This window comes from Acomys minous (assembly GCF_964271855.1).
Source record: "Acomys minous genome assembly, chromosome: 1".
Taxonomy (NCBI): Eukaryota; Metazoa; Chordata; class Mammalia; order Rodentia; family Muridae; genus Acomys; species Acomys minous.
This window is the reverse complement of record NC_140483.1, coordinates 140,445,281-140,473,091: the sequence shown is the minus strand read 5'-3', so window position 1 is coordinate 140,473,091 and position 27,811 is coordinate 140,445,281. Positions and strand designations below refer to the sequence as shown.

The following is a 27,811-nucleotide window of genomic DNA, read 5'->3' as shown; positions in this document are numbered from 1 at the left end:
ATACATAGCTGTACTAAGGTAAAGTTTTATATCTAAGAATAGGCATAATTTGTCAGAGCATTAAGCTTTTGCACTATAAAAATTGAAGAGTAATTAACTTAGCTCAGTTATCAAAAGCAAAGATAACCTAGGTTTAAATATTTGTTAATTCACTATTTCAAAATCTTTAAAGCTTTCCTCAAAATTGATTACATGCTTTTGTTTCAAAGGGTTAAACTTTCTAATGAATAGAAATTCAGTCTTTACAAACTATTGGAAAGGCATGAATCTCTCATATGGCTCAAGGTGAGTGTTTATGGCCTTTTTAAGATTTATGTTTTAGTATGCATGTTAAATTTAAACTTGTGTTTTGCAACTGTTTGCTTTAATAAATTACAAAATCATTAGAATCCTTAAATAAACAATGCTTTAAGAAGGCACAGTGGCTACCTCTGCCTTACTGTGCAATGATAGAATTTTTGCTTTATCTTTTCTATGTTAAAAGATGAATGCATTAACCCAGTACACCACCATTTCCAAACAACTTTATGGCTTATTTTGGGGGGAATAAATTAGTTTTTAAGCAATCTTCTTTTAGAATATGAACCCCACCACTACTTTACCATTAGACTTTGACACAAGACAGAATTCAAAGACCTTTACGTTTTTCATGATAATCTAGAATTTTTATTTGATTCCAGGTAATTTTAGACAATAGACATGATGAGCTGTTTTCTCTTGGATAAATAACAATTAAATTACATCAATGAAATAAAATATACTGTAGGCTTAATACATCATAAATATTACAGAAGAGCTACTTTGCTATAGTAATTTAATGACTGGAGCTACACTTAATAACAATATTACCAGTACTTGTATACAAAATATTATACAAATTACTGACAAAGACATCACAGCAGTCTCAAGGATGCTACCAGTTCACAAACACCTAACAGTACAATATTCTTTAAGAGGAGGAATAAGGATGTTCCATTTACAGACAGTAAGGAGATGTGTTTTTCCACTTGAGACACTGGAAGCGAGAATCAAGATAAGCTGGTATCTTGGTTCATATTATTACAAGAAAAAAAATTCCTCTCTAAGGGACTCTGGTCCCCAGGACCCCTAGAGGTCAGGAAGTTCACACAAAGAGTGCTTTCTTAAGATACCACAGCGACAGAAAGAAACTCCATCTGAAAACCACTGATCTGAAAACCACTGCTTGGACGCCGCCTGTCTTGTTTGTGAAACCTATGTACACACATTCAGCCCAAATCAGCAGATAGAATGTTTTGTGTATATTACAATAAGCGTGTTGACATTTTATCAGAAGGCCAGTGCAAAGCAACTGTGAACGGCCATTTAGGAAAAATTTAAATATACAAATATACAGTTAGGAGTATGAGAGATCTAAATCTGCGCACGATGTTAGTCATCTTTCTTATGGATATGGAATGGCAGAAACTAATGAACTGAACAGTAAGTAGAGACCTAGCTCTCCTATGGTAGTTGGGCCTATTTCCTACACAGTGGGTATAGGTAGCGAAAATTCCTTGGCATTTGATACCAGTGGAACCTGACAGGATCAGAGAGTTTAGGAGCCCTCTGGCACAGGCATATGTCTGAGTTGCCCAAATGCACATTTCTTCTACGTGTTATTTAACACATAGTGAAAAACAAGGGGCTCTTGGATACGGCCTCCCTTGTTTCAATGATACTGTTAGTCTGGGGCTCAGTCTTCATTCAGAATCAGCCACGTACTTTGGGAATCGGCCCCTTTGTAAGGTGAGTAATGTTTGAAGAACACATGTTCAGTATAAACGTCAGAGGAAAGTAGGCAACCCTGATGCCAGAGTGTATAAGTGCTTCAGCTGAAATCACTTAAATTAATGAATCTAATTAAGGGGATGGTTAATGAATGATACTAATGAATGTCATTCTAATGACTATACTCACTAGGGAAAACATTTTGGTCACCAGGGTTGGGAAATGAAATGGGAAACGCCGAAGTGGGCCCAACTAATTTTAAGTACTTTTAAATGAAGGTAGTTTAATGCACACATGATGATATTTCACAGATATTTCTTAAGAGTATCAATAAGCACCAAGTTTAGTGCTATCAGCCCCATTGTCCCTTAGCTTATTAAGTATGAGTTAGGTCTTGAAAATTCAATACACTATAAAATCTATCGCTAAAATGGCATTTACACAAATACAGATCTAAAAGCGAAACTTGGATTGTTTTTTATACTATACCTAGAATTTCCTACCAGGTCTTTGTAGCTTTGAGAAGAGATGGTGCTGCCCAGTAACTAGAGACACATAGACTGATACCCAGGTTGATGTAGGACAAGGCTGACAAATTCTTTGCCCCTGGTGATATTCTATCGGTACCCTTCTCTATGGACTTTCTAATCCTCTAGCATCCCGAGTCCTTGTCTGTGCACAGAGAAGGGAACCAAGAGACTCAACAGGCAAATTTAAGATATATCCTAGCTTGGTCCTCGGGGCACATTGATTGCAAGAAGGGGTACTGCCCCATCAGGCTGGGAACCTCAAACACTGGAAAGCACAGGTAGAAGATGGGCAGCGTTCCACTTCGTGCTGTGCAGCCCTCAGGACTGGTGAGACCCTGTACAAGGAGAGACTCAAAGCAGAACTTTACTGGGGTAAGTGGCTCCTTAAAAGCAGTGGAAGAGGGCCAGATTCTGAGCACCATGGCAGAGGCATCCTCAGAAGCTAGCCACTCTCACTCTTATGCTCTGGCCCAATGTGATACCAGCAAGTGGAGCCACCACCTTTTCCTTAGCCCAAACTTACTTAAACAAAGCTGGGTCCTGGGACGTCACCAGGCTTTCTCTCTCACACCCATTGTCCTAGTCACCCTCTGTAATGAAGGGGCCTGGACCTCGTAACTGGCATGCAGTGTGTGGTGTTACTTCACTTGAGATCGCATGGCCTACGTGCACCACCGGAACCTGCTACCGTTGGCGGGTTTTTTTGAAGGTCTCAGAACCATCTCCCTCTTACTGATTTTCCATCTCCATGGACTTGATCAATAGTAGGTGCCCCCCATCCCCCACATGTTCATCTCTCTGGGAGCATCCTCTAACTTTGTGCACCTCTTACTGGTCACTCCTTGCTGAACGCTGGCCTAAGGGTTATTAGAGTACTTGGTCAACTATCTTAGGTGGGAAGATCCTTCTGAAAGGTTTTAGTCAAAGTTTTCATAGAAAAGATTTTGTGAAGAGATCGATTTCAGAAACTAAACTCGTGTGCAAGAGTGCAGCAAGTGGTCCAGTTCACACTTGGTCAGGTTTCTCGTGTATGACATTGCTGTAACAGTTACAAGATAGAACACACACACACACACACACACACATACACATACACATACACATTTACAATCACACTCACATGGTACAATTTTACTGAGCCAGACAATATTTCCTCTCAATTAAGGAGAAGACGACTGGGTTCTTTGGCCATCAGGGCCTGAAAGCTACTTAAATCTGGAACATAACAATGCAACACACTTCAAGTAAACAGCAACTGCACAGTGATAACAGTATACGCTAAGATTGACACATGCTGTCTTAGGAGGTCCAGTGTTAGCTAACAACTGAAGAAAGTCAGAGATGTCAGCCTCAAAAAGTCAATATACTCTCCTGTTTCCATTCTGATTATCATCCATTACCCAACTGAACAGCTGTGGTCCAGAAGATAATAAATGTCCTCATATGGAAATGCAGGCCTAATACAGTTTAAATGTCCATGAATTCTGATCAATTCTTTGGATACTCTTCAAATTCTTCTCGTTGTTTTAACAGAAAAAAAAAATGAACCTTTATGGTTACTTCAATATTAACTTTAGATACGAATACTGGAAGAGATACTATGGTTTCTAAAATTGTATCATGGACAGCAATACCACCAAAACAGGAGTCGGCCCGCTACCCACTCCTGTATGCAATTGCTCTTGTGAGGGCTACATTCTGGCTTTGCTAAGCTAGACAAAAATGACACAGTAAACACCGACACAGAACTCACAGACATAAAACATTGTACGAAGTATCTCTACTTTAGCACTATACCTATTGTAAAAATGTACTCTTTTTTTTTTTAAATGCTATGGACAGACACATACCACATCATCATGAAAACTGTGGTTACAAAGGCATTACTCATTTCATGGCATTTGTCAATGGAGAGTTAGACTTCAGATTTTGAAGCCAAAGTTTTCCCTTCTATTTCAGAGACTTTGAAGGACTGTTGAACAACTGAAGTAATTGGCTTTCTTCACTGTAAACCCCCGGGGGATGGAGTTTAAGTACCTAAACTACTGAAATGGCAGCAAACTAAGTAAGCACAGTAACAGTCACTATCTTACTAACCACGGTAAACTTAGAAAATATATATATATGTAACTGATGAGACAACAGACTTCTAAATTTTAAGCTAAAAAAAAGAAAGGAAAGAAAGAAAGAAAGAAAGAAAGAAAGAAAGAAAGAAAGGATTTCCTTTCCTGTGCAGCCACAAAAGCAGCAGGCTCACAGAGCCTCGGCAGACGTGTCTGTGGACACAGACATGGTCACCTTGGCGATCTTAACAGTGCTCTTGATGCAGCTTTCCGCGGCCCTGTGCATGCTGGCTGTGTTATTGGCGTGCTTGTGCAGGCAGTCTGAGTCCCCCATGCTGTTGTCTAGAGGCTGTGCCGTGCCCTCACATGAAGGGAACATGCTGCGGAAAGCATGCCTCAGGTCCTTGCTCCTCAGAGCATAGATGATGGGGTTGACGGTGGAGTTAAGCAGGCAGAGCATACTGCAGAAGGCAAACACCGTCTTGATGAGCTTGTTCATCTTCCCGAAGACATCGTACACCATGATGGCGAGCAGAGGGCCCCAGCAGATGATCAGCACCACCAGGATCAGGACCAGGGTTTTAGCCAGCCTAATGTCCATGCGGGCTTGGTCGGGCCGGGTCACCTGCACCTTGCCGTCTTCTGATGTGTGGATGATGATGCTCTTCTGGGTTCCACGTTGGATCATGCGGACTGCGTGGCTGTGGGCCTTCCAGAGGATGTACATGTACGCGTACACGATGAACAGCAACAGCACGCTGGTGACCCCGATCCAGAACATCAGGTAGGTCTCATCGATGAGCGGAAAGATGTCCGAGCAAACGGATTGCAGCTTCTTGCAGTTCCAGCCCAGGAGGGGCAGCACAGCAATTACTATGGCAATAGTCCACATCAGGCAGAAGGCGACCACAGCCTTGGGCCTGGTGACGATCCTCTTATAGGCCAGCGGCCTGTGGATGGATATGTACCTGTCAATGGCCGTGAGGAACAGGCTGCCCACAGAGGCCGTGAAGGAGGCTGTCACCCCACCCAGTTTGAACAGAAACACATTGGGGCTGTCTTTGCGGTGGAACACATGGAAGTCAACAAAGCTGTAGACAAAAATGACACTTCCCAGGAGGTCGGCCACCGCCAGGCTACCGATGAAGTGGTAGGAAGGCCTGCACCGGAGACTGCGGGAATGCAGGATGACGCACAGCACCAGCAGGTTCTCCAGAACTGTGAAGGTGCCCAGCGTGAGGGACAGCACGGCGATGGCCAGCTGCTGGCTGGGGTTCAGTATCATAAAGCACTCCATATCCATGAAGTTCTCACCGCACTGAATGCTCTCCTCATTCTCCTTGAATGACGAGAGAGACTTGTTGTAGAATTCTGTAATGTTTGTTGCGTCTACTGCTGGGACCAACTGGGAGTTGTCTCCCGCGGTCATCTTCTCTTGGAAGGGACTTCCCCTGAAGGAAGTCAGAGGGAACTTCTGTGGAAAGTATCCTAATTTGGATGCCATGTCTCCTTTGACGTCTTCGTACTGAATGTCATTTGAGGCGACGTAGAGGAGGTCTGTGGTGATGGTGCGGAAGGTGGTGTCTGCAAGGCCATCTAGGATTGACTTCATAACCTCAGGCTTGGATTAGGCCAGGCTCAAAGTGACTGAGGAAGGGACGCCAGGAGGGAATCCTAGCGGGAGGGAAAACAGACAACAACAAACAGCAAAGCTGAGTACTTAAGAAAACCAGGAGAGGAACAAGCAGAGCGCTAGGCTCCACAACACTGCTGGCACCTCCTACCACAAAGGTTCAGTCGATACAATGGGTCAGTTCAGCTAAGAGCTCCCACGCCCCGCCCCTCTGAAAGAATATTAGGGGATGGAGTGCCACACAGAAGACATGTGGTTCCCATTTCTTTATGTCTTTGAACCAAAGTCAATGAGCCTTGAATGGAGCTCAACAGTCAAATATACCAAGTTCAATGACAGAAATGTCACTCTGCACCTACGGCAAGCGTTGGCCCCTACGCTTCTACCATCAAGTATATAGCGATCTGCGATGATGTGGCTGGGTACATCATCCCTGCCCTGTGAGATGCCTTGAAAGACAGGTGAGACTGAACAGGCAGACAACCAAGAAACACGACAGTATAGGATCAAGTGATGAGCTGTCCAGTTTAATTGTATGACAGCCAGATGTAGCTCTGGACTACAGTGTACAAGTGTGCTCCACCAGATGATGGTGCACAGGTGTGCTCCGCCAGACCACGGTGCACAGGTGTGCTCCGCCAGACCACGGTGCACAGGTGTGCTCCGCCAGACCACGGTGCACAGGTGTGCTCCGCCAGACCACGGTGCACAGGTGTGCTCCTCCAGACCACGGTGCACAGGTGTGCTCCACCAGACCACGGCGCACAGGTGTGCTACTCCAGACCACAGCGCACAGGTGTGCTCCACCAGACCATGGTGCACAGGTGTGCTCCACCAGGCATGTTTTCTTACCTAGCGGAAGGGAGACTGAGATCACAGCATGGCTGAGAAGAACTTAGAAAAATGGTTATGCCAACCAAGTAAGGAAAGTCAGAAACATTTGCACAGAGGCTTATGGAGTTCCAAGGTTAACGTGAGGAAGGTGGTGATACCGGAGGGGCACTTCAGGAGATCTGTCCCTCAGTGTGCTGACGCAAGGGACAGGAGATAGCCCTCCCTGGTGGTGACCAGTACTTTCCGAAGAGATAGTTCTATAAACGGGGATGACTAACATCATAGACACTTCAACTCTAAGTCAGGCAATTTGGGGTTATTTTCAACATATATAGCAAGAGAACTAATCTCACCATTTGTAAATGTTTAAGAAATGGTTATTTGTCTCTTTGGATTATAAAAACTGTTACAAATACAGGGTGACACATATGATTATTTTTTTTCTTTTTTGGTTTTTGGAGACAAGGTTTCTCTGTGTAGCTTTGGCTGTCCTAGACTCACTTTGTAGACCAGACTGGCCTCAAACTCACAGCAATTCGCCTGTCTCAGCCTCCCCAGTGCTGGGATTAAAGGCGTGCGCCACCATGCCTGGCTGACACATATAATAATTAAATAACTTTAAGTTTTAGTATTTTACTTATCAATGCCATTTGTTGCTTCTATGTATAATACATATTAGAAAGCTATTACCCTTTGGAAAAAAATCTAAGTCTTTCTGCTAAAAGAAAGAGCCTGTCAAGATAGTCCACTTACTAGTATACTGCCCATTTACTAAATGATAGAGCACCCATGGCACACCAGGCACCTCACCAGACACTTAACAGCATCAAGGCCACATGGAGTCTGACATCTATCAGAAGGCCAGTTACCTCAGCACCTCCAGGCAAGGGTAGCTGCCCCAGCGGGTGACAATGCTGTGGATCAGCAGCTCTAGACAGCAAAGTAGACTCACCCAAGAAAGGATGCATATGCCTGCTACAAAGGACGAGTGTGGAAGGGGATGGGATACAAAGAAAAGGATTTTTAAATCAATACCTCAAGTTCCACGTTTTTTTTTTTAAAGCAAAAGTAATCTGGTGCGGGCATAAAGTGGTAAGTGTGACCCTCCTCCTGTGGACTCTGCTGTCCCCAAGTCCGAGCCTCACCCCTGCTTCCCAGGATCAGAGCACAAGCCTCGTGAGCAGCTTTGATCATTGCCACACACCAGCTGAGCACTGGCCATTCCAACCGTCTCACCATCTGCTCTGCTGGAGTATACCTCTTCCACTGTCCACCAGCAAGCTTCCCGGGTGCAGGTCAGTACAAAGCCCTTCCCTGATCCGGCCCTGGTCTCTCCAACGCTGCCTCTGCCCACTTTGTCTGTCCCACACAGAGTTTAGTTACGCCAACACGAACTCACTTCCTCCATGCCGGGTTTCTCACTGCCCCTCTTATCGGCCCTAACACTCCTCTCCCAGCCCTACCTGACTGAGACCCCCGACCCTCACCACGCTGCCGTTCCTACTCCCTTTAGCTCATGGCTTCCAATGCTCAGATGAAGCCCCATCCTTGGGGCTCTCGGAATCATGAAACCCTTGGACCACAGCATTTACCTGGTCTGCTTCTTGTTCCCAGGCGCCAGAGAAAGTTCAACAAGGACTTCACTGGGGAACCTTATCTATCTTAGCAGCACAATGCACAGCACGCAGAAGGACGCCTGAATTTCAGTTCTCTTCAAATAGAGCCAGGACAGCTCTTTTCTACCTAAAATAAGTGAAGGAATCTCACCATGGAGATAGGAAAGACAATGGATCAAAGTTTCTCACCCAACAAGTCAATACACATGTGCTCAAAATAGAGGTCTATTTGGGTGGGGGTTATCAGTATTCTAAGCGAGGGTGCCTACATACAACACCAGCCCCACATCTGCATTCCTGAGCTGTGCTACAGGCAGCTGTGCCGAGAGAAACAAGGTAGGCAGTGGTGGTGAGAGCTCCTGGGGCTCTGTGACAGGTGAGCCAAAGGGCTGGCTCACCCACTCACCCTGTCAGGTCAGCAGTGCAGCTGCTCCAGTGACACTATGGATGCCTAGAGCCTCTGTGGATTACTCTTCTCATCACTCAGGCCAGTGAGATTTCTCCCTTTGTCTGGGTAGTGCTGCACACCATCCCTGGCCTGTCAAGTCACAAGGCCCACATGAGATCAGTGACTGCCTGGCCAGAGGCAGGAGTTTTAAGGCACAAAGCACACACAGCAGTACTGAATCCAGTTAGCCGGCTAAGTCCAACAAACTCTGGACGGTGGCCCAGGGGCAAAGGGCAGCTGCTGAAGCTGTAGGCAGGAAGGATACAGAGGTGAGACCACGGTTGGTGGCCAGTGCTCCACTACTAAAAGAGTATCTCTCTTGAATTTCCAGCCTTGGCCTGGTTGTAAGTAAATCTCGGGGTTCCCTAAGTTCCCAGTTTCTATCTGTCAATCATATCCTTTCTCACATGATTATTTCTTCAGTAACAATGCTTTATGAATCCTTACCTTATGAGTCAACTATTGTACTTTGCAAACGTGTTTGTTGAACAACTCATCAATTTACATATAAAAACCTTTATCCACAATTAAAGGGACATTGTGGCATTTCTTCGAGTCAATGCTTGGTCTCCAACTCTGGAAGGTGACTCACTGGCCTTAAAATATACATTCAGACTGTCACACCTTCCTCCTGTCCCCCTCTCTGTCAAACCGCTCACATGCCAAGTCTTCTGTATGCTAGCGGCATCTTCCTAGACTGGGGCCAGGGCCACTCCTGTGCCAGCAGGCTTAACAAGCTCCCCTGCCAGCTTCTTCTGCCATCAGCCTCACGACATCATCTCAGCCCAGGTTTGCACATCTATTGCCACAACCAGAATGCAGTTTCCAAATGGAATGCTGTACTTCACGGCCACCAGTAGGTCTGGACAGCAGGAAGCTGGGATCTCTGGGAGATGCTCGCCCGAACCTAATAAGATGGCAGTGGAATTTCATTATCTGATATATTTTTAAAGTGATCTAGCCTGTATTTCCTTTTCTCAAAATGGAAGAAAATGGTGGCTCAGTAGCCATCTGGCTGGTCATCCAGATCATAAGCATCCTATGGTCCTACCCTTCAGGGATCTCCTTTAAGGCAGCTAGCCTTTCACCCTCCCCAGTCAGAGGCTAGCTTTTGAAAGTTCTCAAATTATGTGTGTTATGCATTGATTTGCAAGGTTCAAACTCACAGGGTACAGAGAGCTATACTGCGAAGCCCCCACCACCACCACCTGTGTCTTAGAAGTGCATCTCTCAGAACTAAGGAGGTTCCTGTTACTCTTTCTAGAGGGAGTCTGTACACACTCACATGCAAGTGCGTCTCTGCACATATACGTGTTTGCATGTGTGTGTGTGCACGTGAGCCTGTGGGTATGTATGCACACACCATGTGTATATGTGTGTGTGTGTTTACCACCTCTCTACTTCTTTAGAAAAATGTTTGCATGTACTGTATCGCTTTCCCATTTATAAGTACAATTAGTATATAATGAAGGTGGTTTCCTGCTAGTTCAAAGCACACCTCATTCTCTGGCTGCCCTAAGGGTCTGGTAGATGAATGTGGCCAGCCCCTTATTGATGGGGGCCTTAGGGCTTTACCATCTTTTGTTAACGCAGATAATGTTGCCATGAATTAATGCCAACGACTTTTCTTTTCACATTGCTAATGCTATTGCAAGTAATCTTTCTAGCCATCTTAACTCTTAGCTTGGACTTCCTGTGACACCACCTCCTTCTTGGCCTCTATAATCAGGTGTACCTCTTAAGCATCACTAATCTTCCCCCTCCCTTTAGGCACACAGAAAGCGCATTATGGGCAGGAGGGCTCTTTGAGGCTTTTACACATATCGGCTCATTTTATTCCTACAATGGCATGTGAGGCAATTTTTGCAGGAAGGGCACAGAGGAGGTAAATAATATAGCATTAGACCCCCTAGTGGGTAGTGGAGCTGGGGCTGAGCCTGGGGTGTGGACCTTATTTCAAGAGCTGAAAGTAGCCAGCAGCTGCACACTGGAAAGTGTGAGTCCAGAGTTCCCGCTTTTAACCATTGTGGTCCTCCTTCTAAGCTCAGACAGGGCTCTCTTTTCCTCAGTTTCCCTAGCTGACTCCAATCAGCCAAGCCCTAGTGTATGGAGGGAAAACCACTATAGAAATTGACAGACCTGGGTGGCTGTCAGGCCACATCCACTCAAACAGTTGATGGTGGTTAGCCTTGGTGTTTCATCCACAAGCTAGGGATAATAACAGCGATGCTTAATCGCACAACTGTCATGAAAAATCAACTCAAAATAAATCATACTTAGACCTGGCACCAAAGTAAGTCTTCAATATGCATTACTGTCCTCACTACCCAGGATGACTGATGACTTATCACTACATACTACATACTAACTGCATTTCAAGAATACGCAATATGTACTAATTACTACATTATATGCTAATTCTATTTCAAGAAAATGCATTATCTTAATTCACTTTCAGGCTGCTTATTTAGTTGTATCCTTGTATCAGAACATAAGTATGGGTCAGGGAGAGCACACATGTCGAGGAAGCGTCTTAATGGCATATCAACTGTATTTAGGCACTTGAGGAAGCTTACTGACGTTCTACCAGTAAACGTAAGACAGTGACGTTCAGGCTTTTATTTCTTACCTGACTCTCCAGGCAAAAAGGAGGCCATTAGACACTTAGTTAATTATTCAGAGCGCAAAGGGAGATACATGTTCCAAGGACTTCAGGATCTCTGCTGTAACATTATGTCTATTTTAAGGTTTAAATAGTAACTACATTGCATTGTATATTCAAATCTTATCTACCCTTTAAAATGTAATTGAAGGCATTACAATAGTTATTAATGATAATTCCTAATAAATCACTATTCCCTATTCCAGGCCCTTCAGGTAAATCTGTCTACAGGCATGGACCCAAGGATTGCACCTGTGGCCAGCATTGGAGAGAATTAAGATTCTTCAGGGACGGACAGGGGATCAGAACTCAGAAATGTCCTGCAGGTTACACCATTTATGACCAGCATCTAAGATGACAATGGCCGTGGTGATGCAGCCACTTTCATTGTGACAACAGGATGCTAAATATAAGCCCGAGACAGTCTGGTGCTTATGAGCCACTGTGTCTGTCCAATATAAGTCAGAGTAGAGTTTAAAATACACGGACTTTGTAAATTTTAGGATGTCCAGAACACCATTGTACACAGGCTATTGCAGGAGCTAACGAGAAAAGGTGTTTCCTGCATCTCTAAAAGTCTTTCCTTTATGTCTGCATTTGGATTATTGCAGCAATTTCCACCTTATTATTTTTGCATGGAGAATTTTCTTTGAGAGTTCATTAGCAACATAGCTTAGGCTTGGGGGGGGGGTGAAGCTGCCATTAATTTTGTTTTTGTTTGCTAATGGAAAATCATGATTGGAAATCCTAACAGGATGTGTAGGTGTGCCTGTAAAAGAAGCAATTGGGGCTTACTGCAGTTACAGTGAAAGAACAATTGAACGGCAACTCAATTTTCCCTACAACTTAATCTAGAAATCATGCCTTCATAGCAACAATAATAAAAACGGTTAGATGTATTGAATCTATTAGTTTAGGAAAACCTCCTTCAATTCTTAGGTTAGGACCATCTGTTCTTGTCCCCTCTCCTTGTGTGTACACCTGCATCTCCACTCTGTCTCCCCCCCCCCCACCCCCAGGAAAAAAACCTACTATCAACAAGCTGACTATGGTATCAGCAAAGGCATTTTATGAGAATGGCAACGGCATGGAGACTTTCAACGTTGTTTGTCCAAGGTTCATATGCTTAATTCTGTAGCCACGTGTATAGGTGTATAAAACGCACACGTGTAAAGGTGGCTGTGAGGGCTCATGCTTGTAATCCTGGCACTCGGGCTGATGAAACAGGTGGACCGTGAATCCAACCTAGGCTACCACAGCAGGACACTGTCACTAAATTAAAACAGCAAAGAAACCGGAACACTAACAAAAGCTATCCACACTTCTGGTTATAAGCTTGAAACCAAGACCTCAAGTGCTACCAATTCTATCCGTATAATTTATTTTTAAAAATATATTTTATTAATTTACTCATATTACATCTCAATTGTTATCCCATCCCTTGTATCCTCCCATTCCTCCCTCCCTCCCATTTTCCCCTTACTCCCCTCCCCTATGACTGTGAATGGGGGGACCTCCTCCCCCGGTATATGCTCATAGGGTATCAAGTCTCTTCTTAATGGACAGGACAATCTATCCGTATAATTTAACACCAGTTACTTTGGAGACTATTTGGTTGTTGTTGTTTGGTTGTTTTAAGAAGGACATCATGGGCGCTGGAGAGACGGCTCAGAGGTTAAGAGCACTGACTGCTCTTCCAGAGGTCCTGAGTTCAATTCCCAGCAACCACATGGTGGCTCACAACCCTCTTTAATGAGATCTGGTGCCCTCTTGTGGTGTGCAGAGGTACATGCAAGTAAAAGACTGTATAAATAAATAAATCTTTAAAAAAAAAAAAAAGAAGAAGGACCTCATTACAACTTAGGTGCCCATCACTGTTGCATCTAGGTTAAAATTCTTATAATTCTGACCTGAGTAATGTCTCTGGGACAAAAGGTAAGAAGTTGGGCATTACTCCTTGCAGGTTGTATGAGTGTGGCCATAGAAAGCTCTAAAAGCATCAGAAGGAAGGGTGTGCCTGACACTGTTATAGATCACGCTGGCACACCACTAATATTCGCTGATATTCCAAGTTTATAAATGCTTAAATGAGACCATCTCAAGCTCATACTGTCTGAACTGACAGGGTCCAGACCAAATGTAGGCATCTAGGGGCCTTGCTTAACTCTGCTGTTTCCCTACTTCCTTGTTTCTCTGCTTGGGTGGCCTCAGCAAAGTGTCACACATGGAGGGCTCAAAAAGAAAGGAGGTCACCACGGTGGATGTATTTGCTATTTTTTCCAATCACTTCCGGGAATAAGTCTTGTTTCTACTGATTTGCAAAACATAAGTACCTTGATAATCTATTTCTCCAAAGTTAGTAGGGGAAAATTTTTAGTTGGCTACTATAAGTATATCAGGTCTAAGTTATGCCCTCCACAGAGAGAGCAGCAGCGTAACCCACCAAGCAGGCAACAGCCTCTCCTTTGCTTACCCTACCACTCACGATGGTTTGGAAGTATCAAAGTGGCTTGGCCACTCTTTCCATCATCTCCTACAGCTAAGCAAATAAAGAATTGACTTAATTACCCTGATAATTCAGGCAAAAATAGCTAATACTTCTTCCTTGTGTTAATGTCAGTTCCTTTTTTCTCTATATATTAAAAAATTCCATTTGCTGGTAATGCTTGACTGGTCTCAAAGCTTTGGCTTTTCATATATTTTGTAAAAGAAAAATTGAAGTTATTAAACACACTATTTTCCTTGGTCTATTCTTTACTAACAAAGGTATTAGGCTTTTTTTTCCCCTTAAAAATATATCAATTAGTATGAACTAGTGACATTAAGATACTAACAAGGCTATATTTTCTTGCAAATCTAATGTGAAATATGCCCTATTATTTAACACTTAAAGGCTTGTTAAATTTTAATTGCAGGGCTCAAGAAAATGATGCCTTGAAATTACATAGGCTTAAGCGCTGTGGGGTGACAATGTTACAAGAAAAGCCATTCACAGAGGTGAGCAAGTAATACAGTGAAATGATTTGTTGGCTTGGGAGATAATTTCTGTTTACCATTTAACTCTACTCTGTAGCTTGGATATTTGCTCCTACTAAGTGCTTTGACCTTTTCTGTGAAAGAGATGTATCTTCCACGGCCTGGGAAGAGTGTGGCTATTACAGAAGGAGGCCTTCTCCCAGGAAAGAATGTGCTGTTCCATCCAATGCCGGCTTCATAGGCTGTCTTTACCTTATACACGAGGTTTTCTCATTAAAAGTAGAAAGCAATATATTATTCTAGACCACAAAATATGTAGAGCCCATTAGCAGGGTTCTTATGGGCTCTTATCTTTACAGTTCATTATCAAGGTCTTCACAGCAACGATTTAAAATACTTTACATAATGTCAAGTGTGTAGCATAGCTTTCAGTTTTTCTTCCTTTCATCTACAGATGAAGGGGTGTTTTCACTTTGAATCCATGAGCATATAAATTAAGTCTAAAGAAAAGCCAAATATGTTCTTTGGCTTCAAATCTTAGATTCAGATGAATAAATGCATATTAAAGAAAAATCTGAATTTCCCTAAATTCTTGCCTAAAGAATAATTTGAATGACACATTATTTTTCCTTAGAATTTATGAGGAACAAATAGTATTCCAATCCCCATTCTGCATGAGGGCAACTGAGGCTCAGAAACACAAAAGCTTTCCCTAAAGCCTCCAGCAGCAAATGTTCTGGGAGGGTAATGTAAAACTTCAATGCTTATCTATAATCCAGAAGCTCTGCTCCTCAAGCTGTGGTCCAGGAAACACCACATAAGGCCCACCCTTCCTCCTCCCCTCCCCCTTCTCCCTTCCCTCTTCCTCCCCTTCCCTCCCCCTTCCCCCTTCCCTCTCTCTCCTCTTCCTCTCCCCTCTCCCTCCCCATTCTTTCCCCCTCCCCCTCTCTGTGAAATAGAAGAGTTGGTTTGTGCAAGAGACATCATAAGCAGTTCATCACAAAGGTTCCTCAGTGAACAATTAAAATTTGAAAGGACAGACAATCCAAGGACAGTAGAAAGGTTCCCCAACTACCTGCAAAGCATCCTTGCCCCATGCTCTTCAGAGACAACCATAGCAAACAATGGCATGCCTTAATCCTTGTATCTGGAGCAGCACCTTGATTAAAAAGGACTGTGGGCAAATAAATAAAATCTAAGTCACCTTTGTCACTACTGTTTTTAATTAGGTATGATGGGATGTGTGTGTGTGTGTGTGTGTGTGTGTGTGTGTGTGTGTGTGTGTGTGTGTGTCCCTCATTAGTCAGTTTACAAGGGTTGTTGGATGGCAATGACACTTTTGTACACCACGACTGCGACATGAAGAGGCCACCTCCACGTCTGACACCTTTCTCACACCGGCTCACTTTAGAACAAGACACACGGTAGCTGTTAGTAAACAGAAGCCTGAAGCAGCCACTCCCTACACAGAGAGACACAGTGGAGTTTTCTTAAGCACAGAGGAAATCCCTAAGGCTAATTCCCAAGTTCTGAGCTGAATCAACAATGACAAAATTATGTAAACTTTATGCTCCGGCAAAACGAATGATAGTTAGACTCTTAGCATGTGCATCAGTTGTGTGGCTGCAAAATGGGGTTGGTGGATACTCCACGCCTTCACATGGCCCATTTAGCACATTTCTATTAGGCATGTACTCTGTGCCTGGCAGAGACATTATACTCAAAGCCATGAGCCTTTTCTACAGTGTATTACTCTGAAGTGTTTGGCACTTAGCTATGGGTTGAGTAAGGAAATCAAAGAATACAATACTCTATTCTAGCCCACACATCAAATAAAGCCTACGCCTAGGCCTACCCTTGCCACAGCTAAAATAATGGGATTTGGGTTTTAGAGAGCGTGAACTCTGCCTTGAGGATTTCTCCCAGAAGAAACTGTGGGCAATGCTGAGCCATCTTGTAGCAGTCTCTCCCTGCAGGCCCTCTGGCTCGCTCAGTACCTGGTGCAGAGCAGGCTAGCAAGTGGGTGCTACCATGCGTCGACAACATGGCAACTCTCAGTTAACAGAATGGCTTTCAAGGGTAAATAGTTGCCCTCAGCGTAAAGCCAACCAGCCATTAGGAGATTAAATGCTAGCCTTGGTCTCATACAAATGTCCCCCCCATCCTGAAAAGGTGTAAGATGCCAATAATGACCTAAAGGGTACCAATGATGACCTATCAGAGTGACTCTTCTCTCAGAACCTCTCAGAAGCAGACTTAGGTTGTAGAGAGTGGTGAGCAGACATCATAAGCAATGACTGGGTGCCCACTTTTTACTCTGACTCTTGTTCACTCCAAGTTAAGATAAACTATAACAGTCAACCACGTGGCAGAGATCCTTGTAATATACACAGCCTTGAAAGGACTCCAAGACACGCTTCCAGTACACTTTCAAAGACATATAGAAATGCTCTTATATTAGATGTTTTGCCTTTCCAAACGAATGCTAAGCACTGATCTTTCCCAAATGGTCTGTCAGGAGAAGTTATGTGAAAACTCACCCACTGGATAGAGTGGCTTTTATAAGCCCCTGGGAATCAATTTGTTATTCCATTCACTGGGCACAGCTCTCGCTTTGGTTGAGCAGCTTCTCCTACTGCAAGATTTCATGAATTTACAGCTGAATTAATTAAAATATAAAGAAGAAAATATGTCATGGAGGTTAAAATTTGTTATTACTGCTGCCTACAAAAATTAAATTTCTAATTACTTTTCTGAGGTACAGACATTGAGAAAATTCAACATGTTAATGAAAATTAATTTTAAATATTTGGAATTTTGCCTCAAGAAAGTACTTAAGAATTTGTAAAGAAAAGGTCTCCTAAAAACAAATATGTTTATGCCAGAGATACTGAAATGGGAGGTCTTAGGAGCTCAACATCAACTCTAATAAACTAATTTCTATTTTATGAACTATTTAGCTTTCTGACTTGCAAACATGAAATCATCAACACAGATCATAGCTAATTCTGAGACAAAAATGAATGGGAATTATTTTCTTTTATTATCAGGACTATTATGAAATATTTCACAAGAGAAGCAAATATTAATTCAAATATTCATATTCATTGAGAATAAGGAAATTTTCTAAATTATTCAATTCCCCTATTATTATTCTCTCATTGGAATAATTTTAAAAGAATTGTATTGTCATTTAAATTCAGGATTCCCTTTAAGCGTTATTTTTAAAACTACAAACTTAAGTATTAGCTACTTTAGCTGAAATGTTCGGAACGTTTTCCACGTGCGCAAACAACATCAGGCATAAGCCAAAGTGTGCTTTCAAGATGCCAACAGCTACCTCCTCGGCCATGAAAGTGCTAGGCTTCAGTGGCTATGCAAAGCAAAAACAAACAATATGAAGATGTGATTTAGAAGCATGGAAAGTGGATGAAAGTACAGAATTTCTTAAGCCATTGTGTTCATTCAAGGTCAAACTCATTCTGGGTTTCATGTGACACAATCACAAGATTCTGACGTGGAAGGAATTGCTAGTGTTTGTAAAGAATGGTGTGAAGATAAAAGTGCTAGGTTGATAAGGCAGGCGAGACTGAGCCTAGCTGAGCTGGAAGCTCACTCACTGCACACCAGGAAGAACAGTCTGAGAAGTCACCTAGTGGTCTCCGTGTTCCATGAGCTTAGCAAGCAAGCCAGTGGGTGTTCTCCCAATCAGCAGCCGGGCAGCTTCTGGAAACTAGTGACTGCACATCCCCCAGCTTGGCCCTACAGAGTTAGAAACTCTAGAGTTGGGCACATCTGTGCTGTTAACAAGGCCTCCAGGAAATAGTTCTGAACTCTAAGAACCACTGGGTAAAGTTACGAATCCCTTGAAAGAGGCCAGACGCAGTAGCAAGAGAGAGCCTGCAAATGACAGTAAGGTTGGGGAACCTCTCAAGGTTCTGATTACAGTCAGGGGTCCTCTAGACTTTCTGGAAACTTCCTGTCACATATTTTATCCAGTAAATGAAAGTGACTTCAAGAGGTAATGCATACTGACCCAGTAGACAAACAATTTATAAATTAAGAAACCCTTTTATCTTTTTCTCCTAACTCTATTTCCAAGCCTTATGATCAGCTTTACGGGACCCACTACACATTTCTTTAAACAACAGTGAGAAGAGGCCTGTAATTGCTGAGCATAGAAGAATTTTTAGGAAGTCAAAGAAATTAACACCTCAGCTTATTTTCTTATGTGGGAAACATTTGTTTCTGTTCTTTGCTCCCAAACCATAAAGTCATGTGTCATAAGAAATGACCATAGGGACTTTGCAGAGGCAGACACTCACTGTGGACGTTTGCTGCTGGCATATGATAGCAACCCAGTCCACAGCTGGTATCTTTTTACGTACCTAGGAGCTATGAGCTTGTAGAAATATATCCAAAAATATTTAAATGTATAAACTCCGAGCAACCATTTCCCAAGTATTACAATGGAAATGGATCCCAGATTGCTTTGTTATTGTCCCTCCTAGCTTTATGAGAAGCTAAATGTTACTTCTAAATGCAGCTGAATGTTTCCAAAGCCAAATTCCCGCAGAAGCAGGAGTACAGAATTCTTTGAAAATTCTTTTTTTTTTTTTTACTTCAGTTATGTGTTAAGCCTCCTAGCTTTCCTTTCTATCTCCTCATGTGTACTTGCTCATCACTTGTGCAAAGGATAAAGAAAATATACAAATTCTGGCTAGTGACACAATGAAATTAGTTGAAACTTTAACCAGTAAAAATAGTCACGCAGTATTCAACTGAGTGGCCCCTACAAGAATAGATAACTTTGATTTTAAAGAAAGCTGAATAAAAACATGAATGGCCAAAGCATACTACCTCAATTTTTAGAATATTAATTTACTTGCTATATAAATAAGAGCTGTAAAACTACCGAGTACAAATGTCCAAAAAGGCAGGGCTTTATTAAAGGCAAAGTTTTTTTTATTGCTTTTTAAAAGCATATTAGGGTTTATCAGCATTTGAATGCAGTTCTCCTTCCAACCAATTATCATACTGACTACAATTTTCTTGTTTAAAAGTATGGCTCCAAAATAACAGATAAAGAAGTGGTAAAGAGTAGAGAGGGGTCTTCTCACTGAAGCATAAATTTTGAAAAACTAGATATCTTAATTGTGATGTATTTTAATTATATTTAAATATACATATACAGTTTGTGAGAGCATTTGTCAGTATATTAAACCACCACAACAGATTGCCTGGCACAGCTCTGAAAGATGCCTTTGCTTTTCTTTAAAAAGCAATAGCATGGAATTTGCTAGTAGGAAAAAAATAGATATTACATTATCAAATATAGGAAACTATACTGCACCTTCTCTCCTAGAGTTAACAAATACTGACTAAACGCTACTTAGAGTTGATTAAAAAAAAAGTAGTAAGGAACCAAGTCAAAAGTATCAAATCTATTCAGCTTTCATAACTATAGACAACTAAGAATGCAAGCAAGAGTAGGACCATCACATTAAATGATAAGATACTCCATTTTGGAAGGGAAAAGTCTCTCTTGAGTTATAAAAGGGGAGATTAAAATCACTCTGTCTTCTTGTCTAAAAACTGAAAAATCTATTTTATGAAACTTACTCAAAAGTATAAGATACAAATCAGATAGTGCAAAGATTACAAAACAAACAAACACACACTTGTCTGAAAAACGAGAGTTCTTATCTAAAGAGTTCCAACACATTTAGTCAAAAATAAATGACAACAAGACAAAGAAAGCAAGACTTCAAGGTATAAAACTCTCTGCAGCTGAAGCCAGAACACAACTCAGGTCACTGCCAGGACAAATGTCAGGCTCATTTGCTCATGTTTGGGGAACAAACAGTTCCTCCTCCACTCACACTCACACCCCTCAAAATAAAAGACAGGAAGGAAGGAAAGAAGGACCGAAGACCCTTACAAACTCAACTACTGTATGCCCAAACAGCCCCATTTGCTTCGTATACCAAACATTATCATGTCTTCAAGAATTTCATGGTCCACTAAGTTATGAAAGTCAGTCTGTCCCTGTATTGGTCAACACTCATCTATGTGGAGAAATCCTCAAACATAGAGAAAGCAGCATTGACAGCGAGGTCAAGAACGTTTAGAGAAAATTCTGTAGTGGAATGTCCCCTATTCTGCCAGAATATCCTGTTTGGGGAAGAAACACAACCCAGGAAACCCAAGTAGATGTTTTCTGCTCCAAATTACAGGTAACCAGAGGGATGCATTCAAGGAATGGCTTTGACTTATCCTTACTCACCTATCAGAAACACACCTATCATCCACGTGGCAAGCCCAAGGAGAACGTTCATACACCGTGAAGCAATTGGACAATAGTAAGAGGTGATGGACACGACCAAAGTCAACCCTCCTTTTCCACTCTCATGCACCCTGCGGTTTTAACATCCTCGTGATAACATGATAATGTTTGTTATATGAAGCAAATGGGGCTGTTCTAACAGGCGTTTTGTGATCATCTTTCTGCCAGTCGGTATAGTTCTAGTATCCCAAAACTATGAATTATCAAGACTGGCAAAAGGCTGTCTTAAACCCACTGGTGTTCATGATAAAATTTGTAATCCAATGTGGTGCTCATCCTAGTGTATGTACAAGATTCTCAGAACACACAAGACTGAAGCAGATCTCCACCTATCCTGAAAAACAAAATAGCCTTGTTTGGACTGAATGTGAAAACTTCCTTTTGCTTGGAGTCTTCTGGGTCCATCTGTAGAGTTGCTTTGAACTTGGACATTTTCCCAAAATTGCAGTACTCACTTAAAATCAAAATGGCATTCTCAAATATCTAAAAAGGCAATGTACCTAAAATTTTATCTATAGTAACCATCCATAAAAACTTTTGTTCATGCACGTGTACAAAAGGGTGTCTACACATTCAGTTCTTAAAAACTATGCAGTATAGTGTTTGAGAGCATTGATGTTCTGGATGACATTTATCACTCTTTTTAGTCCAGGAGATATTTTAGAATCTGAAGTGAACTTTATAAGATGAATCTAGTCTAACCTAAAAACATACAGATAAGTGAATTAAATAGTTATTAAAGAATTAGCAATTCAGTGGCAAAGTGTTGAAGTCTCAACCCACACAAAACAGAATCTGTACAGTTATAACATAAAGTTAACATTTTAATAAGCACAATAATGGTAAAAGAGAAACACTGGAGATTTGGGGAAGAGGGTACAAAATACAGAGTTCAAATACATAAATGCTGTTTCTATCCCCTCTTGCTCATTTCATTATCTCCCAGCAGGCAAGAGAAAAATAAACAGAACTGTAGGTCTCTGAAAATACAGGTGCACAGTCTGACTTGGCCCTGGTAGCTTTTCAAAAAGTATGCAGTCCAGGTTTACAGCAAGAACAGACATAAATAATTGAAACCCAAAGGCCGGTTTCACTCTATCAGTTCCGTTAGAAATGATGACTACCAAAATAAGATAGGCAAGTCTTCACCTGGGAAGACCCAACGTTCTTTAAAACACTGGGAAGCCAAGCTGTGTTCCTTATGCAACCAAACTAACATAATTACACCCAAGAATAATAGGCAACATCCTGAAAAAGAGACTTCATCTCACTAACCAAATTCAAGAAGCTATGACCAAATTGCTCTTGACTAATTAGGTGTTATTTGGTATGTCTAAATTTAATTTGCTACTTTTTTTTCTCCTTGCAAATTTCTGAATAGCTAGTTATGGGAAATTATTTATTAGGCCAACTGTTTTCTGGGAGGAAGCATTTGATAAGTGTCATGAACTCTAAGCTGCCAGTGTAAGTTCTATTTCATAATACTTTGTTCTTGTATAGCAAATCTAACTCTAACTCTAATTTCAAAGACCTTCACACAAGACAACTGGGGAACCCGTCTAATATCCTGGTGGTTAATGCTAAATCTAAGTTAAAGCAAAGGAGGATGTCGTGGAGTGTTTTAAGGAGTTTCACAGGCTGTGCTTTCGTAATGAATAAGCTGACACAGCATACTAAACACTTATCAGCACAAATCAATGGGCTGCTTCTTCTTGGGAAAACGGATAAAAATGATTCCTGGACTTTTCCTTTGGAATAGCCTGTAAGACGTGGTGTGTCACAAATACTGCGGTTCTTTTGGAGAATTTCATTCCCAGCCGTTTCGTCTGGGTAACATTTAACAATTTCACTATTTTAACATTTTGAAATGCCAGAAAGAACACACTGATCCTGCAGCTAGGCTTATTAGAGAAGAGCAGGCTCCCAGGCAAGACAGAAAGGAAAGCAGTCCGCTGGGAGATGGGTAACAGGAAAAAAAGAAAGAAAAAAAAAAAGCAGAAAACACTGGAGAGCAAACAAAGCCAAGGCCCTGCTCCACCATGAGATCTGATTTTCACCGGAATCAAAAACTTTACCCCCCCACACACAATTCAATAACATCACCTATGGCTTAATTAAGGTTCTAGTCACAACATCCATTTCTACACACAGCCCCTAATGCCATTCAAATTTGGAGGCAGAAACAGCAGATTTGTGTTCTTAACAATGAGCATGCAAGCATAAGTCATTTAGAAAGGTCAGAAGTGAGTGTTTCCACACTGTGGCATCACCGCACCCTCGTGTAGGACCAAGAGCACAATGAACTCTCCCCTATCAGACACTGGATACATACATACCTCAGCCACGGGTGTTCCTTGCTCCTAATGGGAGACATCTTTTGAGGCAATGAAGGAGCCTGTTCACAGTAAGTTCTCCTAATGACCTAAAATAATTAGTTGGGGTTTTTTTTATACACCATCTCAACATGAAGCCTCTTTCCCAGCTTCAGTAACTGCCAGTTGTGCCTACAAACAACAGCATGCAGCATGTGCTGCTTAGCATTCTAGAGGCGCCCGGATGCTGTTCCTGTGCGGATGCAATCAGAGAATTATTTCTCTCACTTAAGAAACTATTCGTGGCCTTTCATTTTGATAAAATGGCTGGTAACTGAGTTGGAGAAGGAGGGGTATGTGTGGGGGGGGGGGCAGAGGAAAATCGATCAGCAGCTCCATCTCCCTTTCAAATTGTCAAAAGCTGGGATTAGAAGAGAGCACTTTAAATCGGCCAGTCCTGTGGGAACCTCGAAGGTCGGTTGCTCTGAGTTTCTCAATTTTCTGCCAAACAGCCTGATGTCTGAGTGACCCCACAGATAATCAGTGCCCACTGAGTCTCCTCTGAGCATGTGCCTCTCCTATTGTTCAAAGAAATTAACTTAGTAATAAAAGACAAGAAGTTAGGGGACCCAGAGAGGTATCTCTCAACATCTTTAAAACCACTAAATCTGCTCTAATCTCTTATTGGATTAAATGCCCAAGGAGGTTTAATATGCCAAGAAATAAACAAAGGCAGGAATAGCTAATAGCTCTTATTTGGAAGAAAAAAAATTAAAAATAGTAAATAGAGGATTTCATAAATAGGTATGATATTTTTCTCATTTCTTTAAAACCTTTGGAAGATAAACCATTCACTACAATTAAAAAAAAAACCACGCATGTTGCTTTAAACTTTGAATGACCAAATAACAGGTTTTTTTTTTTCATCTATCACGTAGCAAACATTTGCATTCAGGAGATGCTCCATTTATGGCTTGGAAGGTTTACCAAGAAACATCTTTTAAAAAACGAAGCATCAACTTCATTCACCTGACGCCAGCTCTCAGTTTCACGCTCCTACAACATCCAATTACAGGTATCAATACTATGCATATTAGTTTTTCCTTAAAGAGAAATGGCTACTGTAGCTATCGTTCTGCATCGTAAGTTCGTTATTTGACAAAGATTGCTTTACATGGCATTTCATATTTCAGTTGAGTCGTTTTCTAGAATTGGTGCAGAGACATGTATTGCTCCGGAAGACTTAGTTTCTGATATGGTCAAAAGGCATCAAGCATCAACTCAAGCGCCTGTTTTTCAAACATGCACAATTAGACATTTCCTACAAACAGATAGCAGGGTACAAACAGTTCTAGGTGCACATTCAGTAAGTAAATTGTAAATGGTAGAATCCTCCAGAAGTAGCTCAGACCACAGTTAACAAGCCGGGACTATACAGCTAAGTAAACACCACCTATGCACGATTTGCTCTCCTGGAACACGGAACACGAACTCCGTGCAGGACACCTGGGGACCACTGGCCAGTACCGAGGGGGCGGGAGGCGAAAAGGCTATTCCCAAACGCCACTGTGCCAGGTCTTACCCTTCGCATCCCCCGGTCCACTGGCAAGAAGCTCCCTCTCTCGGCACCTGTCGCCCAGCCAAGGGGTTGGCTCTCCGCTACAAGGAAATTTGCCCCCGACTCTATGAGAGCTCTGCAGACAGCTAGGGCTCCCGCCTGAGCCAGGCGAAGGCTCTGGCGCCAGGGGAGCCCGAAGGAGGCGGAGGCGGAAAAGAAGTGGAGAAGGTAGCGGCAGAGAGCCAGCAGGGGAGGCGGCGCGGGGCGCGGCGGGGCGGGGTGGAGTGGGGCGTGCCTGCGGCGATCGGTCAGTAAGTCAGTCGGTCTGCGCGCCCGCGTCCCTGGCCTCTGGCACCGGTGCGCCACAGCCCCCGGGACCGGCGCCCCTGGGCTCTGGCAGGCCCGGTTCGTTCCCCAGCTCTCCCACTGGCGTCCCGCGGACCGCGCTGGCCGGCCTGGGGCAGCCTGCCTGGGCCAGCACGAGCGCCCGTCGCCGCGCCCTGCTCCAGGTCCCTGCCTCTCCCTCCGCTCGCGCGCTGTCTCTGGCTCGCTCTCGCTCCAGTCCCATTTATGAAGCGTGGTCCCATCACGTGTTAATGAGCCTTTGTCCTGCCCTGGCAGCGGCGGCAGCAGAGACTCCGCCAAGGGATCTGAGCCGGGCGGGACCGGCGTGCGGCGCCCGCGGCTCCAAACTTTGCTGCGCGGCACCCGCCGTGGCGCTGGCCCGGGGGTCCAGAGAGGGCGGGCCCTCGCGCTAGGCGCCCACTGTGTCGTCCTCACTCTCTGCTACCGCCTTGTCCTGAGGACCCTGCGGCCTGACCCTGCCCTGCTCCCAGCCGCCCGCCCACCCTGCCAGGGCCAAAGGGGACGCGTGCCTCACTGCCCGCGACCTCGGGGCCGTTAATCACGCGCGCTGCTCAGCGCCAGCACCTCTCGGGAGGTCACGCAGTGGGCAGCCGGGACCAGGAACCTAAGGCATCAGGCAGGCCAGCCGGGTGCGGTTTCGGCCCGACCCTCCCCTACGCGCCGCCCTCGCGCCCTAAGCTACCTGGCCGGGGCCACCAGCCCTCCGCCCTCGGGGCGCACGGCGTCGCCCGGGCGCCTACCGCGCTGGCCGGCGCGACCACTCGGGCAAGCCCAGCCTCCAGCAGTGGCCGCACGCGCTCAGCTCAGTGGGCGGCCTGCGCCCCCTCCCCAGCTCTGGCGCTCCCCGCACCTCCTGCTTGCGGGGAGACGCCGCCGCTGCGGGCGGGGGCTCTTCTGGGGCCGGCGCCTGGGGACCAGCGGTGCGCCCGGCCGCCGCCGCAGGAATTAGGGGACATGCTCGTTAATTGGTTCCACTATCCGTCGCCGTCTGCCTCCTGTGTGCACGGATCAAACCTTAATTGGTCTTTACATTTATCACGGCGAATTGCAACCTTATACACGAACGTCAGCCCGCAGCTTCAGTGGAGAGGGCCATTCTCCGCCCGGTCCCAGGGGCCCGGGCGTTTGCGGCTACTACGGAATTGCGTTTTAGACCTCTTTCTCTCCCGAGAGAGTTGGGTCCAGACGACCCGCAATGTTTCCACCTGATGGAGCCACATCATGTCGGCTCCAGCACCCCCCCCCCCCACGCCCTCCGCCTTAGGCACAACGGTCAGTTCTAGGCCCGCGGGGTAGCAGCAGCTTGGCATTCATTTTAAGATGCCTTGCTCAGATTCGAGGACGTCTAGGCCAAACAGCATCCCGTAAGGCCCCCCACCCCCACGCCCGATTTTCCCTGACGTCCTACCCCAGCTCAGAGCCAAAGCAGTCATAACGTGTATCTGGGCCCCTATTTTGAATCTGGTGACAAGAATCCCACAGGGTGAGCCTCAGCCTCGGGGAAGAAAAGAACATAGAGGGTAGGGGACGCTGCAGAATCCAGGGAGGAGATTAGGGCTCTGAGAAGGAAAGTCTGAAATATTCCTACCTACAGGTCGAATTGAAGAAAGGCTTCCTGCAGAGCTGAATACCCCTGAGACTGCTTCCCGCTAGAGAGAGTAGTTTTCTATTTCCATGTCAGGAGACGGCCTTTTGAGAGAGAGAGTCCACAGCTGAAGCAATCAAGTTGTAGGTAAATATAAACAAAGATCTGACAGACCCATCCATAGAGGGAGAAATGATTACGAGAGAGAGAGAGAGAGAGAGAGAGAGAGAGATGGTTGGATGGATGTGGGATGCCTTCTGGGCTTTAAACCTGCTGCCTAAGTACGGGCTCTGCTTTGCCCCCTCCAACAGATCTGCAGCTTAAGGACAGGTCTTTCTGAAGACTAGAGGAGGAAGAGTGTTTATCTGTAGTCTGTCCCTTTCTCTCAGAGGTTGTTATTTCACCTTCTCAGCAGAGTCCTAGCAGAAGCTAGGGTTGGGGCACGGGGTGGGGGGTGGGGAGGTGGGGATGAGGATAGGAGTGGCGAGTGGGGGTGAGGATGGGGGCCTGGGGCGGGATTGTCTTTCTTGGCACCCCCCAGCCTCTGGAGAAGTCTCAGCACTACCTGCCAGGAACTAGTTCAAGGGATGGTTGGTAAATAAAAACAGGAAGCAGGCTGTTATAGCTCTGTGTGGTCAAGTTGGGGAGCTGGGCTCCTTGGTGGTTCCAGAGCGCAGGGTTCCTTGTGGGCGGCTCAGCACGGCCCTTCAGCATCATTCAGGTGCCAACACAGACATATCCTGGTAGTACACAGAGGAGCTTCTTCCCAGGGTTGACCCATTCTCTTGCTGGTTATGTCACATGTGGAGGAAGAAGTCATTTACAACCTGTGCAAGGTACTCGACATTGTAAGTCTTCTATCAACACCAGCTTCCCCCCCCCCCCCGCCCCATAAGACAAAGCACTCTAATTCCTAATCAAGAAGTTGATGCTTATGCGTGTCTCAAAATCATCCCAAATCTCTTTGATTGATGGTGTACTTTTTCACTGAATCCTAAGAAACACAAGCCAAAAAAAAAAAAAAAAAAAAAAATGTGATTCAAATGGCTGGGAGTCTGTTGCCTGGCTGAAGTGATCTGCGGACTGAAAGTATCAGTATTAATCTAATAAGGGAGAGATTTCAGAAGCTATTA

At 44.1% G+C, this 27,811-nt stretch overlaps 1 protein-coding gene and 1 long non-coding RNA gene across 7 annotated transcripts in view; one reads left to right on the top strand and one right to left on the bottom strand.

Moving 5' to 3' along the window:
- Positions 1 to 637: 637 nt before the first annotated feature.
- Positions 638 to 26,898, bottom strand: CNR1 (cannabinoid receptor 1). 6 transcript variants are annotated; one of them, XM_084795257.1, is made up of 3 exons: positions 24,752 to 25,430; positions 17,052 to 17,170; positions 638 to 6,016 (listed from the first exon to the last, which is right to left on the bottom strand). In XM_084795257.1, exon 3 carries the CDS (start codon positions 5,952 to 5,954, stop codon positions 4,533 to 4,535), a length of 1,422 nt encoding a protein of 473 aa, XP_084651383.1. In that variant the 5' UTR covers positions 5,955 to 6,016; positions 17,052 to 17,170; positions 24,752 to 25,430; the 3' UTR covers positions 638 to 4,532. The 6 variants fall into 6 exon arrangements, with proteins under 6 accessions (XP_084651383.1, XP_084651382.1, XP_084651384.1 ...); XM_084795256.1 differs by lacking the exon at positions 17,052 to 17,170 and adding an exon at positions 8,402 to 9,119; XM_084795258.1 differs by lacking the exons at positions 17,052 to 17,170; positions 24,752 to 25,430 and adding an exon at positions 26,682 to 26,898.
- Positions 24,850 to 27,811, top strand: part of LOC311604995 — a 74,783-nt gene continuing 71,821 nt past the window's right edge. The window contains exon 1 of the long non-coding RNA XR_014781769.1: positions 24,850 to 24,955. This is a non-coding gene — a long non-coding RNA (uncharacterized lncRNA). The remainder of the gene's footprint in view (positions 24,956 to 27,811) is intronic.